The sequence below is a fragment of the Hypanus sabinus genome, unplaced genomic scaffold (genome assembly GCF_030144855.1).
Source record: "Hypanus sabinus isolate sHypSab1 unplaced genomic scaffold, sHypSab1.hap1 scaffold_432, whole genome shotgun sequence".
NCBI classification, from domain to species: Eukaryota; Metazoa; Chordata; class Chondrichthyes; order Myliobatiformes; family Dasyatidae; genus Hypanus; species Hypanus sabinus.
Window position 1 is genome coordinate 38,039 of NW_026781309.1, and position 18,145 is coordinate 56,183.

At 44.5% G+C, this 18,145-nt stretch overlaps 1 protein-coding gene across 4 annotated transcripts in view; it reads right to left on the reverse strand.

The window, feature by feature from the left end:
• Positions 1 to 1,474: 1,474 nt before the first annotated feature.
• Positions 1,475 to 18,145, reverse strand: part of LOC132388923 (zinc finger protein 239-like) — a 49,439-nt gene continuing 32,768 nt past the window's right edge. For 2 of the 4 annotated variants that reach the window (XM_059961327.1, XM_059961326.1), the window contains exons 4-5: positions 10,451 to 10,621; positions 1,475 to 5,226 (exon numbers count right to left, since the gene is read on the reverse strand). In XM_059961327.1, the coding sequence (XP_059817310.1) occupies positions 3,874 to 4,827 (954 nt within the window). In that variant the 5' untranslated portion in view covers positions 4,828 to 5,226; positions 10,451 to 10,621 and the 3' untranslated portion in view covers positions 1,475 to 3,873. The remainder of the gene's footprint in view (positions 5,227 to 10,450; positions 10,622 to 18,145) is intronic. The other 2 variants (XM_059961328.1, XM_059961329.1) reach the window with 2 other exon arrangements.

An 18,145-nucleotide genomic window follows, 5' to 3' on the forward strand; every position in this document is an offset into this window, starting at 1 on the left:
AGGGGTCAGAGGGGTTTGCAGAGATGGCGAGGGCTGTAGGGGTCAGAGGGGTTTACAGAAATGGCGAGTGCTGTAGGGGTTAGAAGGGTTTACAGAAATGGGGAGTGATGGAGGGGTCAGAGGGGTTTGCAGAGATGGTGAGTGATGGAGGGGTCAGAGGGGTTTACAGAGATGACGAGTGCTGTAGGGGTCAGAGGGGTTTACAGAGATGGCGAGTACTGTAGCGGTTACAGGGGTTTACAGAGATGGCGAGTTCTGTAGGGGTCAGAGGGGTTTACAGAGATGGCGAGTGCTGTAGGAGTTAGAGGGGTTTACAGAAATGGGGAGTGATGTCGGGGTCAGAGGGGTTTGCAGACATGGTGAGTGACGGAGGGGTCAGAGGGGTTTACAGAGTTGGCGAGTGCTGCATGGGTCAGAGGGGTTTACAGAGATGGCGAGTGCTGCAGGGGTCAGAGGGGTTTACAGAGATGGCGAGTGCTGCAGGTGTCAGAGGGGTTTACAGGGATGGCGAGTGCTGTAGGGGTTAGAGGGGTTTACAGAAATGGGGAGTGATGGAGGGGTCAGAGGGGTTTGCAGAGATGGTGAGTGCTGTAGGGGTTAGAGGGGTTTACAGAAATGGCGAGTGATGGAGGGGTCAGAGGGGTTTACAGAGATGGCGAGTGCTCTAGGGGTCAGAGGGGTTTACAGAGATGGGGAGTGATGGAGGGGTCAGAGGGGTTTGCAGAGATGGCGAGTGCTGTAGAGTTTAGAGGGGTTTACAGAGATGGTGAGTGCTGTAGGGGTCAGAGGGGTTTACAGAGATGGCGAGTGCTGTAGGGGTCAGAGGGGTTTGCAGAGATGGCGAGGGCTGTATGGGTCAGAGGTGTTTACAGAGATGGGGAGTGATGGAGGGGTCAGAGGGGTTTACAGAGATGGGGAGTGATGGAGGGGCTGGAAGGTTTTTTTCCACAGATGGCGAGGCGTGTTTGGGAGCTTCTCCACCACGATGGAAATGCACTTTACCTCTAGTTCAAAAATGGCAATTTGCTTGTAACAAAATGAAATTGTCTCCGAGTGTTTCGCCTCTAATGCAACATTAAGCTGAGGTAACCTGTGCACCAAAGGGCAGACCTGTAGCCCCTGCACTGTATTCCATCTGCTGTTTCTTTGCCCATTCCTTTAATCTGATGAAGTTGTTTTATTACCTCTCTACTTCTTCAAAACTACCTGTCCCTCCACCTGTCTTGGTATCATCAGCAAACTCTGCAACAAAGCCATCAATTCTAACATCTATGTCATTACCATATAATATGAAAAGAATCTGTCCCAACACAGGTCCCTGTGGAACATCAATAGTCACTGCCATCCAACTGGAAAGGGTTCCCCATATTACTATCTTTGCCTCTTGCCAATCAGCTACTGCTTTATCCATGCAAGAGACTTTCATGTAATATCATGGGCTCATTTCCTGTTAAGCAGACCCATGGGTGGCACCTTGTCAAGTACCTTCTGAAAGCCCAGGTGCCTATCATCAACTGATTCCCCTCCATCTACCTTGCTTATTACTTCTTCAATAAATTCAAAGAACGTCAACATACTTGTCAAGTATGATTCTCCCTTTAAGACAACATGATGAAAATGGCTGATTGTATCATGTGCCCCAAATACCCTGAAAATACATCCTCAACATCCGAATCCAATATCTTCCCAAACAGTGAGGTCAGACTAACTGCCTCATAATCTTGTATCTTCTACCTCTCTACCTTCTTGAAGAGTGGAGTGATATTTCCAAATTTCCAGTCTTCCAGAACCATACCAGAGCCCACTGATTCTTGAGGCATTGTTACTAATCCCTCCAGAATCTTTTCAGCCACCTCTTTCAGAACTCTCAGATGTGCACCATCTACTCCGGGTGACCTGTTTACCTTCAGACCGTTCTGCTTCCCAAGAACCTTCTCATGAGTAATGTAACTTTACATAATTCTGACCACTGACATCTAGACATTTATCATCCTGCTCGTGTCTTCTGGAGTGAAGACTTATGTAAAATACTTATTCAGTTCATCTGCCAGCTCCACGTTCCCCATTACTACCCCTCCAGCCTCGTTTTCCAGTGGTCTGCTATCCATTCGCACGTTTGTTATATCCATATTAGTGTATTATTTTTTTCAAAATACCTTAGTCCCATTCCAATCTGGAAACTTCACAAAGAAAAACAAGAACTGAAATGACAAATTCAGAAAACCCTATTTACCACTTAGATGAAAATTACCGAGGACAGAACTGGGAAGAGCTATAATAGTCATTTAAAAAAATCAAATGTCTGATAAGATTTCTAAAGTATACATTTTCATACAAAATAAACAGGATTCAGCACACCAGACAGGTATATACAAATCTGATTTGAAATACAGACCAGAAAACTTAAATGAAAGGCCAACTCAGAAAAATGAATCATCACTATGGAAGAAAACATTAACCAGTGGAATGAATATGACCCTCCATGGGAGACATCCCAATGATCTGAGCAGACCAGATGGTGACAAGGAAGCATCGAGCGCCCGACTCTGAGTTGGAGACCTCTTCCCAGAAAAAGGGGTGCCTTGGGGAATTACATTTTAAAATAAACGGAAATACATAAAAGACAAACAAACAATGCAATAAATGCAGAAAATGCCACGAGAAACCAGACACAATCCAATACATTCCAGGATCAGCAGTTTAACTCAATCTGATTACTTACAAAGGTACAATCAGGTGGTAAATATCATTCACCAAAATCTTGCTTTAAAATACAAACCCATTCATGACCACCATAACTTCATTATAGCACCATGAATTTAGGCCTGATCCAGTTTTAGAGTCAAAATCTTACAAACTATAGGATAATCAATACATTATTGCAGATAGGACAATCCATAATAACCAAATGGATATAATATTACAGGATAAGCAAGCAGGAACAACTCCCTCAATAGAAAAAACTATTCTGAACACACTAGTTCCTCAACCAATGGAGTACCTCACCACAGGCATTATTTGTGTCATCAGTCAGACAATTGAATTATTATCTCTGTCAATTAGCTTCCAAATGTTGCTACTCTGTCATTCGTTGTCCGCCCCGTTGCTGGTTCCCTTCTCCTCATCATACGGTCTTAACCCGACCATCATCCAGAGCCCCAAACTCTGCCCTGTGCAGACCAGCCTCTGGTTTCTAACCCCACTTGGTTGAACTAATGGTTTCCCATTCTGCTTTCAGCCTTTACAGGACAGTGGTGTTTTCTAACAACCCTTTAGAAGCAGGGAAAATGACCTATAATGTGGAAATGAGCCCTGAATAAGGGGGTTAACTGCCAATGTCATTCCTCTTCACCCCAGAAATTGGAGGATTTCAAAGGACTGTCATAGAACTGAATCACTGGCAGGGTTCAACCAGCCTGAATTGACTCTACTGTACTCTAGCTGTGTTATAAATTCACTAAGTACTGGAGACAGAGTTTAAAATAGAACTAATTATTTGTCTCAGACCCACAATATTAAACTCCAGTCCTATTAAAGGTGAATGTGCAGCAGAAGAAACTCCTGCCATGCCCAGTGACCAGGGTACAGAACTGGGTGTGGGGAGCAGCATCAATAATTGCAGAGCTCATCACCGACAGTCACTCTTGAAATTGCATTCCGCAACGGTGATGGGCAAATCTCCAGCATGAAGCTTACTAAAACTTTCTCCCCAGTGTGAACCCAGCAGTGTGTCACAAGGTTAGATTACTGAGTGAATCCCTTCCCACATTCACAGCAGGTGAACGGCCTCTTCACAGTGTGAACTCAATGATGCACATTTGGCGGAGATGTCTGAGAGAAATTCTTCCCAATGTCTGAGCAGGTGATCAGCCTCTACCCAGTGTGATCTCGCTGGTGTCTCTGTACATGAGTTGATCGGCGGGATCCCTTCCCACATTTACAGCAGGTGAATGGTCTCTCCCCAGTGTGAACTCGCTGGTGTGCCAATAAGGAAGATGACCGAGTGAATCCCTTCCCACATTCTGAGCAGCTGAACTGCCTCTCAGCATTGTGAACTGACTGATGTCTCAGTCGGTGAGATGAGCAAGTGAATCCTTTCCCACAGACTGAGCAGGTGAATGGCCTCTCCCCAGTGTGAACTGACTGGTGTATCTTCAGTTGGGCTGAGCAAGTAAATCCCTTCCCACAGTCTGAGCAGGTGAACGGCCTCTCCCCAGTGTGAATTCGTCGGTGAGCCATTAGGTTTGATGACTGACTGAATCCCTTCCCACAGTCTGAGCAGGTGAATGGCCTCTCTCCAGTGTGAACTGTCTGGTGTCTCAGTAGGTGACATGCCAGAGAGAATCCCTTCCCACAGTGTGGGCAGCTGAATGGCCTCTCTCCAGTGTGAACTCGCTGGTGACTCTGTAGATTGGATGATCGAGAGAATCCCTTCCCACATTCTGAGCAGGTGAAAGGCTTCTCCCCGGTGTGAACTCGCTGGTGTCTTTGTAGGTAGGATGACTGACTGAATGTCTTCCCACAGATTGAGCAGGTGAATGGCCTCTCCCCAGTGTGAACTGTCTGGTGTATCTGTAGGTCAGATGATTGAATGAATCCCTTCTCACAGACTGAGCAGGTGAATGGCTTCTCTCCAGTGTGAACACTCTGGTGTCTCTTTAGGTGGGCTGACTGAGTGAATGTCTTCCCACAGTCTGAGCAGGTGAACGGCTTCTCCCCAGTGTGAATTCGCTGATGTAGCTTCAGTTGAGATGAAGAAGTGAATCCCTTCCCACAGTCCATGCAGGTGAACAGCTGCTCCCTGGTGTGAACTCGCTGGTGAGCCATTAGGTCAGATGACCAAGTGAATCTTTCCCTATAACTTCAGCGGCTGACCAGCCTCTGCCCAGTGTGAACTGACTGGTGTGTCCACAGGTGGGAAGACCTTCTGAATCCCTTCTCACACACAGAACAGGTGAATGGCCTTGCCCCAGTGTGAACTTGCTGATGTACCTTCAGTTGTGATGACCAACTGAATCCAATCCCACTGTCTGAGTGGGTTCTCCCATGTGTAAGATGATGGGCATGCCAGTCGGTCAGATGATTGAGCAAATCCCTCTCCACAGTCTGAGTAGGAAGGATGGTCGATTGAATCCCTTGCTCCACTCCTAAAATATCTGGACAGAGACAGCAAAACTGGTGTGTTGTGTTTGAATTCCCATAGACAAATTCCTTGTTGTTTTTAACCTGTAAAAAGATTTACAAAATCCATCAATGGGTATAGGTCAAAATTTCAGACGAGATCACTCGAATTGTCAAGGTGTAATCTGGCATCACACTGTTACAGTGAGGTTCTAACTGGGCACAGTGCTGGGTTCAGGAATGACCATCAAACTCTTTGATGCTCTTCCTGTCTCTGTAAGAATGGGACATTTCTGCCGTCTCCAATCTGTGACCTGGCTCAGTTTGACTCTCTCCATTGGTGTCATTCCCTGTTGCCACTGAGCTGTATGGCTGCCTGGCCCCACAGGAACTGAAACAGTCTCACACAAATAGTCTTTCTTGTCACGTAGATGGAATTTCTTTGATGTACTGTTAATTTAAACGGCCACAGTTTTAATGCCATGTGAATATCTCCCACTCAGCTGTACAGGATTGTTGGTCAGCACAGAATTCGAGTGAATGTTAGTATTATTTCAGGCACTTGTCACAGTCATGGAAAAATACAATACAGACACAGGCCCTTTGGCCCATCTAGCTTATGTTGAACCATTGAAACAGTCTACTCCCGTAGCCCTACTATCCAGGTACTATACGAACCTCTTAAATGTTGAAATCAAGCACGCATGCACCACATGTGCTGACTACTCATTCCACACCCAGATGATCAACAGTGTCAAGATGTTTCCCCTCAAGTTTCCCTTAACGTTTCACCTTTCACACTTAACCCATGGCCTCTGGTTGTAGTCTCACCCCATCTGAATGGAAAAAGCAAACTGGCATTTACCCTATCTATGCCCTTCTTTCACAAACAAATCTCCACTCAATCTTCTATATTCCAAGAAATAATGTCCTGACCTGTTCAGCCTCTCCTTGTAACCCAAGTGCTCCAGACCTGGCAACATCCTTGTGAATTTTCTCTGAACTCTCGGAACCTCTTTTACATCTTTCATGTAGGCAGGTGACCAAAACCGCACACAATACTCCAAATTAGGCCTCACCAATGTCTTGTACAAAGTCAACATAACGTCCATCTCCTGTACTCAGTACGTCGGTTTATGAAGGCCAATGTGACGAAATCTTTCATTCTGTCCCTATCGATCTGTGACACTACTTTCAGTGAAATATAGACCTGTATTCCCAAATCCCTTTCTTCTACAACACTCCTCAGTGCCCGACCAGTCACTGTGTCAGACCTACCCTGGTCTTTGCAGCTGGTCCAGTTCACAGTGCAGGCCATGACAGTCTTCCTCTCTGAACACTACACCACCAGACTTGGTGTCATCCACAAATTTGCTGATCCAGCTAACCACACCATCATCCAGATTACTGATATAGATGACAAACAACATCAGACTCAGCACTGATCCCTGTGGCACACCACTAATCACAGGCCTCCAGTCAGGGAGGCGACCATCTGCTACCACACTCTGGCTTCTCCCAAAGACAAGTGTCTCGTCCAATTTACTATCTCATCTTGAATACTGAGTGACTGAACCTTGTTGACCCACCTCCCATGTGAGACTTTGTCAAGTGCCTTGCTAAAGTCCATGTAGACAACATCCGTTGCCTTGCCTTCATCCACTTTCCTGATAACTTCCTCGAGAGACTCTATAAGACTGGTTAGACATGACCTACCATGCACAAAGCCATGCTGCCTATCCTTAATTAATCCACATCTATCCAAATACTTATACATCTGTTTCCTGCACATACGTTCCAATAACTTTCCCACGACGGATGTCAAGGTCACCGATGTATAATTTCCTCGTTTATTATTAGAGCCTTTCTTGAGCAGCGGAACAACATTAGCAACAACATTGGGAACATCCAATCCTCCAGTACCTCACTTGTCACTGAGGATGTGCTTGAGCCCCGACAATTTCTGTACTTGGTTTCTGCAGGGTTCCAGGGAACAACCTGTCAGGTCCAGGGAATATATCCACACTATTTTGCCTTAAGACAGCAAACACCTCCACTTCTGTAATCTGTCCAGGGTCCGTGAAGTTAATGCTGCTTTGCCTCACTTCTATAGATGCTGTGTCCATCTCCTGAGTAAATATAGATGTAAATATAATATTTTAAATCTCCCCCATATATTTTGTCTCCTCATATTGATTACCATTCTGAACTTCAGGAGGATTCATTATTTTCCCTTGCAATCTTTTTGCTCTTAACATATTTGCACAATCCCTGAGGATTCTCCTTCACCTTGTCTGCTGGGGCAACCTCATGCCTTCTTTTATTTCTTTCATAAGTGTTCACTTGAATTTCCTGTACTTCATAAGTATCCCATTTGTTCCTATTTGACTGTACCTGGTATGCAACTCCTTGTTATTGAACTGGGAGAGGAAAGCCAAAGGGGTGATAGAAGATTCATGAGTTTGGGGAACGAAACAAGAATGTGTCTGATATCCCACTGGTAATGCTTGCCAGTGCTGCACGGTGGGTGGGGTCTGTGAAACTAAAGTTGCAGGGGGAATGGGAGCCTGAATAACAGAACAGATAGTGGAGAGTTTGTGGAGACAGATGTTGTTCTGTCCTCAGACAAGGTCAGGAATGAAAAACGTTGAGCATGATGCAGTGAATATGCTCAGCCCTGTATATTTCAATACAAGGAGCAGCGTAGGAAAGGTGGATGTGTTCAGGGCATGGATCAACACCTGGAATTAAGACACTAGGATCTGGCAACTGTGGACTGGGACAGGCTGCTTTATGGCAAAGGTGTGCTTGGTCAGTGGGAGGCCTTCAAAGCGAAATTTTGAAAGTACAAAGTGGGTATGTGCTTCTCAGAATAAAAGGTAAAGATAGAAATTGTAGGGAACCTTGGATTTCAAGAGATATGGAGACCCTGGTGAAGCACAAAATGAAGTTGCATAACAGGGATAGGCAGGCAGGTTCTAATGGAGTATAAAAAATTCAAGAGGACACATAAGCAATAAATCAGGATGGCTAAAGAACAGCATGAGGTTGTTGTCGCAGAAAAGATGAAGGATAATCCTCAGGGCTTCCAGAGACAGATTAAGAGCAAAAGGATTGTAAGGCAGAAAGTTGGTCCTCTGGAAGACCGGAATGCAATCCATGTGTGGAACCAAAGCAGATGGGGGAGATGTTAAATATTTTTTCATCTCTATTTACTCAGGAGATGGACAAAGCGTCTAAGGGAGTGTGAAAAAGCGGCATTAAAATCGTGGACCCTGTACCAATTAAAGAAGAAAAGTTATTTTGCTGTTCAACATAGAGCATAGATGTCTACAGCATATTCCAGGCCATTCAGCCCACAATGTTGTGCCAACCATGTAACGTACTCTACAAACTGCGTAGAATTTCCCTAGTGCATAGTCCTCTATTTCTCTAAGCTCCATGTTCCTAACTAAGAAGCTGTTAAAAAAAAAACCCTATTTTATCCGCCTTTACCACCGCTGCTAGCAGTACATTCCATGCATGCACCACTCTCGGTGTGAAAAACTTACCCGATATCCCCTCGGTACCCATTTCCAAGCACTTTAAAACTATGCCTCCTTGTGTTAGCTTTTTCAGCCCTGGGAAAAAGCCTCTGACTATCCACACGATCAATGCCCCTCATCATCTTATACACCTAAAAAAAGGCTCTAAACATAAAAAAAGGAAAATATTCTTTGCTTTGAAGATTTGTTAGAAGTACAGAAGTTAGTTTTTTTTTACACAGAGAGTGGTGAGTGTGTGGAATTGGCTGCCAGTGGCGGTGGTGGAGGCGGAAATGAAAGGGTCCTTTAAGAAAGTCCTGGATGGATACATGGAGCTCAGAAAATTAGAGGGCTATGGGTAAGCCTAGGTAATTCTAAGGTAAGGATATGTTTGGCCCGGCTTTGTGGGCCAAAAGGCATGTATCGTAATGTAGGTTTTCTATGTTTCAGTGTAGACAAAATATAAGGATATAGAACGGGTAAATTCAAGCAGACTTTTCAAATGATGTTAAGTGTGACAACAACCAGAGGTTATGGGTAAGTGGGGAGGTGAAAATTTATGGGGAACATGTGGAAAATCTCTTCAATGAATTGGCCATGAGAGTGCAGAGTGAAATGCCAGCACAAGTGGTGCACGCCAGCTCGGATTCACCGTTTCAAAGAAGTTTGGAAGGGAGCCTAGATGGTAGGTGTTTGGAGGGCGATGGTCCCAGTGCAGGTAGATGCATTAGACAGCTTGAATGTACTTTCAGCATTGACTAGATGGGCAAATAGTCTGTTTCCATACTGAACTTCAACATGTTTCTATGACAGAGAAGCTGGCCGAACTTGTTTGGAAATTAGAGAGAGTGCAGAGGCGATTTACTAGGATGTTACCTGGGTTTCAGCAATTAAGTTACAGAGAAAGGTTGAACAAGTTAGGTCTCTATTCATTGGAGCGTAGAAGGTTGAGGGGGGGATTTGATCGAGGTATTTAAAATTTTGAGAGGGATAGATAGAGTTGACGTGAACAGGCTGTTTCCATTGAGAGTAGGGGAGATTCAAACTAGAGGACATGATTTGAGAGTTAGGGGGCAGAAGTTTAAGGGAAACGCGAGGGGGTATTTCTTTACTCAAAGAGTGATAGCTGTGTGGAATGAGCTTCCTGTAGAAGTAGTAGAGGGCAGTTCAGTTGTGTCATTTAAGGTAAAATTGGATAGGTATATGGACAGGAAAGGAGTGGAGGGTTATCGGCTGAGTGCGGGTAGGTGGGACTAGGTGAGATTAACGATTCGGCACGGACTAGGAGGGCCAAGATGGCCTGTTTCCGTGCTGTGATTGTTATATGGTTAAAATTTACTGGTCCTGATATATCCCGATTAACTGGAATCCACTGTACTGTTGAAATGTAGTCAGTTGTAACGTAGGGAACGAAAACAACCAGGGCAGATAATCTGTTAGTGATTTTGGTTGAGGAACAGAGATTGGTTTAGAAAGAGAGAAGGATTTCCCACTAGACAAAAGGTTATGGCATTTGTTACATTTGCCTGAAAAAGCAAGTATAGATTTAGTTTTGAAAGAGAGCACTTCTGGCATTATGGCGTTCTCCCCGTATCGCTCTGAAATGTCAGGATTGCTTAAGTGTCTGCTCAGGCAATTGAGATTCTAACATAGTGGCAAGGATAAGCCAAGCTGACACCTTTGGAACGCAATAATTTTTCTTACCCTCTGCGAACAGAACTATATAGACTTTTTACAATGTTTACATGATTCTTCAATACAGTTCAGGAAAATTATGTTTTACAGCCTATTGCATTGTTCCTTACAATTGTCCATCCACCTCCAGAGCCTCAAAATCCTGGAACCCTGAAGACAAGGTAGTCTTCTAAGCCTTGTTCTTGGCATATCATATAGTTGTGTGACACTGACAGCTGGTTGAATTCCTGCAAAGAACCAAAGTCAGGGTGTAACTCCAGCTCAGGGTCTTCAAAAGTACCCTGGAAGGGAAAAATAGAGATATTAAAGATAGAAATAGAGCTGTTTCTGAAGATGCCAGCAAAGGAGTCGCCATTAGGCACCTTCGTTCTCCTAAGCTCCTCCTCTACTAAGGATATCCCAACATCCATGAGACAGTATATATGATTGGCTACTGTTCAAAATTAAGGTCAGACATACACAGCAGGAGGTGATTGATTTGCTTGCCCTTTTAAGAGGGACGCAAGGTTTGTAACAGCAGTCTAGCCACTAAATCCTGTTTGAAGATACGCCTAGTTCAAGAGTATCCTAAAGGGCAACAAGAGAATGCTTTCAAGGTGTATGTTATGCTCAAAGACCAGAGCAACAGATCCTTAGCCTGGTCAGTGTTCACTGATCTGTTTGCTATCCATTGTGATTCTTCATCCTACATCTTGAACACCTGTAGTAGCCTAATGGAGAGATCAGCTAGAAGAGAGAGAGATTATCAGATTGAAGCATTGAATGGTGACATTACTCTTACACTTCCAACACTAAGTGAGTGTAATGACATTCCAGACAGTCAGAAAGAAATACCAACGCCTGAGGCTGCTCTCTAGAACCTTAAGTGTTGTGCCAAACAGATCCCACCTGTAGATGATACAGGCCAAATCCCACTTTGCCTTGGTAGAGATATCCTCACAGCACACAAGGTCAGGAAGGATATCAGTGGTCATGGCAAAGCACCCTTTGCACAGAAGCTGAACCGAGGATGGGTTCTTGTTGGTGATATATGTTCAGGGAACGTACACAGGCCTACTGTTCACAGCTTTACAACAAACATTCTGGAAAATGATGGGGTGGTAAATTGGATTAGTAAATATGCAGATGATACTAAGGTAGGTGGCGTTGTGGATAATGAAGTAGGTTTTCAAAGCTTGCAGAGAGATTTAGGCCAGTTAAAAGAGTGGGCTGAATGATGGCTGATGGAGCTTAATGCTGATAAGTGTAAGGTGCTACATTTTGGTAGGAATAATCCAAATAGGACATACGTAGTAAATGGTAGGGCATTGAAGAATGCAGTAGAACAGAGTGATCTAGGAATAGTGGTGCCAAGTTCCCTGACGGTGGAATCTCATGTGGATAGGGTGGTGAAGAAAGCTTTTGGTATGCTGGCCTTTATAAATCAGAGCATTGAGTATAGGAAATGGGATGTAATGTTAAAATTGTACAAGGCATTGGTAAGGCCAAATTTGGAGTATTGTGTACAGTTCTGGTCACTGAATTATAGGAAAGATATCAACAAAACAGAGAGAGTACAGAGAAGCTTTACTAGAATGTTACCTGGCTTTCAGCACCTAAGTTACAGGGAAAGGCTGAACAAGTTAGGTCTTTATTCTTTGGAGCGTAGAAGGTTGAGGGGGGACTTGATAGAGGTATTTAAAATAATGGGGATATATTGAGTTGATGTGGATAGGCTTTTTCCAATGAGAGTATAGGAGATTCTAACAAGAGGACATGATTTGAGAGTTAGGGGGCAAAAGTTTAAGGGTAACACGAGGGGGAATTTCTTTACTCAGAGAGTGTGGAACGAGCTTCCAGTAGAAGTGGTAAAGGCAGGTTTGGTATTGTCATTTAAAGTAAAATTGGATAGGTATATGGACAGGAATGGAGGGTTATGGGCTGAGTGCGGGCCAGTGGGACTATGTGAGTGTTAGCATCGGCACGGACTAGAAGGGACGAGATGGCCTGTTTCCGTGCTGTAATTGTTATATGGTTATATATATGGAAGGGAAAAGGTAGGAGTGACAACGCAGCAGCAATGGCTGGAGTTTCTGGGAACAATTCAGGAGATGAGTGATCGATACATCCCAAAGAAATGGAAGCATTGGAAAGGCAGGAGGACGCAACCAAAGCTGAAATGAGCCAAAGCCAACATAAAAGCCAAAGAGAGAGCAAACAAAAGAGCAAAAACAATTGGGAAGCTTTGAGAAACCAACAGAAGACCGAAAAACAAGTCAGTTGAGTTTAGGACATAGAATGATGATTAATGAGTCAGTCATTAAAGAGCCTTGGCAGCACCCAACAGTCTGAGGCATTTAGAGGAACAAAATATCTGGGGCTTCAATATCTCTTGAGAACCAAGGTTCCCTGCACCAGTTACCTTTCACCTTTTATTTTGACAGACACATACACACTCTACACCCTCAAAATTTCACTTCTGAAGGCTCCCACTTACCAAGTACTCCTTTGCCAGAAAGCAGCCTGTCCCAAACCACACTTGTCAGATCCTTTCTGATACCATCAAAATTGACCTTTCTGCAATTGAGAATCTCAACCCGTGATCCAGAACTCTCTTTTTCCTTATTTACTTTCAATTTCATGGCATTATGATCTCTAATTGCAGTCACCAGCCATGGATCATTTCCTAACAGCTTATTGCACACTTATACGTCAGGAATTCTAGGTAGTGATTAAGGCCACATTTGACAAACTCTACCCCATCTATTCATTTTACAGCATGGGAGTCCCAGTCAATATATGGAAAGTTAAAATCACTTACTAAATCTACCTTTGTTTCTTGGCATGGTCTGGGACCTCTCTACAAATTTGTTCCTCCAAATCGCTCAGACTGTTGGGTGCAACCAAGTCCCAATAATGGCTAGAATATCATAAATCCCTGTCTTCAGCTCATTTGGAATCTGGACAGTAGGAATGGAGACAGGCTAACCCCTATTGATATCAATGGATCTGGGGTTGAGAGGGTGAACAACTTTAAGTTCCATGGCACAAACGTCACCAAGGATCTCACATGGTCTGCATATACTGGCTGTGTTGTGAAAAAAGCACAGTGCCTCTTTCACCTCAGATGGCTGAAGAAGTTTGGGATGGGGACACAAATCCTAAGGACTTTCTAAAGGAACACAATTCAGAGCATCCTGACTGGCTGCATCACTGCCTGGTATGAGAACTGTACTTCCCTTAATTGCAAGAACCTTTTACTGGTAAAGAGAAGAATTAATTAAATTAAATACCAGCAAATTCTGGAAGCAAACATCATACTGTCCGTAAAAAAGCCGAAGATGAAAAGAGAATGGCTTTTACAAAAAGATAATGATCCTAAACATAACTCAAAATCCACAATGAACTACCTCAAGAGGTGCAAGCTGAAGGTTTTGCCATGGTTCTCACATTCCCCTGACCTAAACATCATCGAGGATCTGTGGATAGACCTCAAAAGATCAGTGCATGCAAGACAGCTCAAGAATCCACAGAACTAGAATCCTTTTGCAAAGGAAGAATGGGCGAAAATCCCTCAAACAAGAATTGAAAGACTGTTAGCTGGCTACAAAAAGCATTTAGAAGCGGTGACACTTGCCAAAGGGGGTGTTACTAAATACTGACCATGCAGGGTGCCCAAACCTTTGCTTTGGGCCCTTTGCCTTTTTTGTTATTTTGAAACTGTAAAAGAAGGAAATGAAAAAGCTTTCTTGCTTAAAATATTAAAGAAATGTGTCACCATTTTTGGAAATCAGTTCAAATTTTACTCGTTTAACTACTCACAGTAACAGAAATTTTGACCAGGGGTGCCCAAACTTTTGCATGCCAGTGTAATTGAGCAGGCCACTTTTGAAGCGGCCGTCTCCGCCCAGAAGGCTGAGCTGTTCCTACAACTCATAATACCACGATGACTGTTGTGAAAATATTGCTAAATAACTCCACACTATGGACTTCCAGAAGTGATAAGCTAGGACAATGGGCCAAAATAAATGAGGAAATCTGTAAAGAACTTGCTATAAAACAGCAGTTCCACTGCACCCATCATCTGAACGCAGCGGCATAGTGGAACGAGCCAATGGTACTTTGAAAGGTAAGTTGGCAAAACCTACACAAGAAACTGGATTGAACTGATTGAAGGTTTTACCCTTAGTCCTATTCCATATGAGAATCACGCCATCAAGTAAGACAGGGCTATCACCGGCAGAAATCATCTACAGGAAGCCCATGAGAACCCCATGGGGACCCCGACCTTGTCTGCCGCTCCTCCCTGAGAGCTTACCTGCAACATTGGATATGCATACCTTGGGGGAGGAGATGGGAAAATATTTATGCAAAGTAACTAACACTCTCCAAAGCTTGCATTCACAGGTACGACAGGCCTATCGAGACGACGAAACCCCAACTAAAGGTGACTTCTCCACCATCCAGCCTAGAGATTTTGTTCTGCTCAAGAACTGGGATGATAAGAAGTTGGGACCGAGGTGGAGAGGACTGTACCAAGTGCTACTGACAACACCTCCTGCAGTGATGGTGGAAGGGCAGCTCCGGTGGATACATCGAACGGACTGTAAACAAGTTACTGGCAGAACTGATAAGACTGAATGATGTACTGGTTAATGCTGATTTTAATGACCCTAAGGGAACCTGCCCCTGTCTTGGGAGGCCCCCAGTTTAACAGTTTCCTGTCCCTCTACCACACCTACGCTAAGCACGTAGAGCGGGGAGCATGTTGGGTATGTGATGAAATTCCCCAACAGGGTCAGACTATGATCCCCATGTCAGTGGTGCCCTGAATACTAGCGAAGTAAATTCAGATCTGGTGTTTTCTGATAGCCGTAATGGTAGCATTGTCAATGGCACCATATCCAGGTCTGGAAGTTGAGACTGGGGATGGTGTTGCTTTGAGGGTTGGAGTCGTAGATCTCCTCCACAAGACCCCTCCAAGCTATGGCCGGGGATAAGAGTTACATCTTCAGCAGTGGCTAGTACTACTTGTTGGTGTAACTAGAACGAGAGTGCACCCCATCAAGTGGGAAGTAGTAACTGTACCAAGAGTCAAGCTTATGATACCCCTGGACCACTAAATGGAACTTATTGGGTTTGTGGGAATAGGGCCTACCCCTGGCTGCCGGGAGAAAGAACAGAGCAGCGGCATGGAACCACACCCTACCAGACGGGTTCTCGAAGGGGGACGAGAGTTGGAGTGGTTGTTGCTACTTGGCCGACTTTGTGCCACACTTGAGGATCCTGGCTCAGCCTCAGGATCACCCCCATTGGAATAGACAATGAAGGGTTGCCTGTTAAATTTGGTGGAATGCTTTGAGAAATAATAAGCAGGGTGGCCAAAGGAGAATTGGTAGATATTGTGTACGTGGATTTTCAGACCTTTGACAAAGTGCCACATGAGGCTTCTTAACGAGCTCTGAGCCTGGTTGGGCGGCGATGAGGAAGGAGCTGATCTCGGGTTTGTGTAAATCGAAGGGCGGTTGCAGTGGGAAAGGGCCTGGACCGAGCCAGGCGGCTGCACCGTCTGGGCCGGGAATGTAGGATCTGTTCGTTGTGGTTCCCCAAGTTGTGAGAGTGGATGTCGGTGACGAGGATCTGTCTACATGGATGGGTGTGGGGTAAATGGTGGGAATGTTGTGGGGCTACTGACGGGGTGAGGGAGGTTGGGGACGTGGGTTATCGGACACAGTGTGACCCGGGAGGATGCGTTCTAGGGCAGATTTAGTTGTAAGCAAGGACGGATCTGGTCCATTGCATCAGACAACTTTCAGGAAACAACAAATCTCTCTTTATATTAATCACTGTCTAATTTTGCTGCTACCATTGTGTTTGTCACAGAGCCCAGAGTCTGGGAACAGCTCGATGGTAGGAAGCAGATGGTGATGATGGGAGCAAACACAAGGAAATCTGCAGTTGCTGGAAATTCAAACAACACACACAATATGCTGGTGGAACACAGCAGGCCAGGCAGCATCTATAAGGGGAAGCACTGTCGACGTTTTGGGCCGAGACCCTTCGTCAGGACTAACTGAAAGGAAAGATACTAAGAGATTTGAAAGTAGTAGGGAGAATGCGAAATGATAGGAGTAGACCAGAGGGGGTGGGATAAAGCTAAGAGCTGGAAACATTATTGGTGAAAGTGATACGGAGCTGGAGAAGGGAGAGGGTAATGGGACGGGAGGCCGAGGGAGAAAGAAAGGGGGAGGGAGGAAGCACCAGTGGTCGACAGTGTTTCTCCTTATAGATGCTGTCTGGCCTGCTGTGCTGTGTTCCACCAGCATTTTGTGTGTGTTGGTGATGATGCGAAGCTGTTTATTGGAGTCAAGGCCCGTGCCTCCTGGAGCTCCCCAGGGTGACACCCATTGCTACTTGTCATCTATGTCAATAATCTGGTTGAGAATGTACAGGGTATGGGCAGTGAGTCTGCAGCAGGTAATTGCAAACAATTACTTCTTTTTGCAGGATAGTAAATATAAACACCCCTCTTTCCCTCTCCACACTCAGAACCGACCAAAAGCTACTTCAGAAGATACAAGTTCTTCAAATGAGCAAACACTGAGGGAATGTGAGTGACTTAAAAGAGCTCGGACACTGACAGTACATTATTGCAACTGGGTCTGAGAGACTTAACTGATACATTCATTCTCACCTCAACTATTCCCTACTTTATTTTGTACAGATACCATAAATTCCAGTGTATAAGCCGAGAATTAGGCCCCAAATTTTGGTCCTAAAATTAGGAGGTCGGCTGTTACAGAGGGTGCCAACTTTGGAAAAACGAATACAGGGAAGACAGGTCGGATTTATTGGTTGTTTTTGAGTCAAATTCATTCCACTCTCAATGCATGAATTCTTTGGTTTGTTTAAAATCACATCTAGTGGCTGGCGCACGGAGATCAAACCACTGGGGATGACTGCAATCTCTGTGTTTTCAGCTTTCAGTGCTGCTTTTGTCTCACCTGACAAGTGAGCTTTGAACACGTCCCAGACAAGTAGCGACTTTTCCTTCCCAAAACCTTCCGAATGTCAACGCCACACCTCTTTAACCCACTTTGTCCATCCAGCAGCGATTTTGAACGTAAACAACAACACCTCGCAGGAATTTTCTGAGTAATCTTTGTTTTTTGTCTCAAGATCGAGTCTATTCATAAATCGGGTGCACCAAATTCGCGTAGCTTTGAAATTTTCACTGACCTCATGGTGTTTTTCGTCCCATTGAACTCGTATCATTTCTCTGGTAACAATGTATCCGGATGATCGCTGGTGATTCACCCACTCTAAGACATTTTCTTCCAGTTCTGGCCACTGGCGTGTTTTCCCGTGGTTTGCACATTTCATCTTTGGCATTTCCCTCAGCGTGTCCTCTGCCTTTCTCCACTCTCTCACTCTCTCTCGTTTACACTAAACTTCTTAGCAGCTGCAGAATTATTTGTTCCTTTGGCAAAATCAACAACCTTCAGCTTGAAGCCAGCACCATATCGCACTCGTTTTAATCTTTTGTACATGGCGGTCGCAAACTCAATACTGAATACATGTACTGATCCCGCCACCCCGTGTTATGTTTTAACGAGATTACGATCGGTGCAAAATGGTTTTGTGGGGGTAATATTTCAGAGGCTTCTTCACCATTGGTGACCTAATCCAAAAGTTTCCTCCCTGATTTATTTATTAAGAATTTGCTGATAACGCTCTTCACTGTGTAAGCCTGTTTTCTTAGCAGGTACCGGTTCACAAAAATTTCAGGTTCCGGATCCTGCAAAGCTGAGTACAGGCATTGTTTC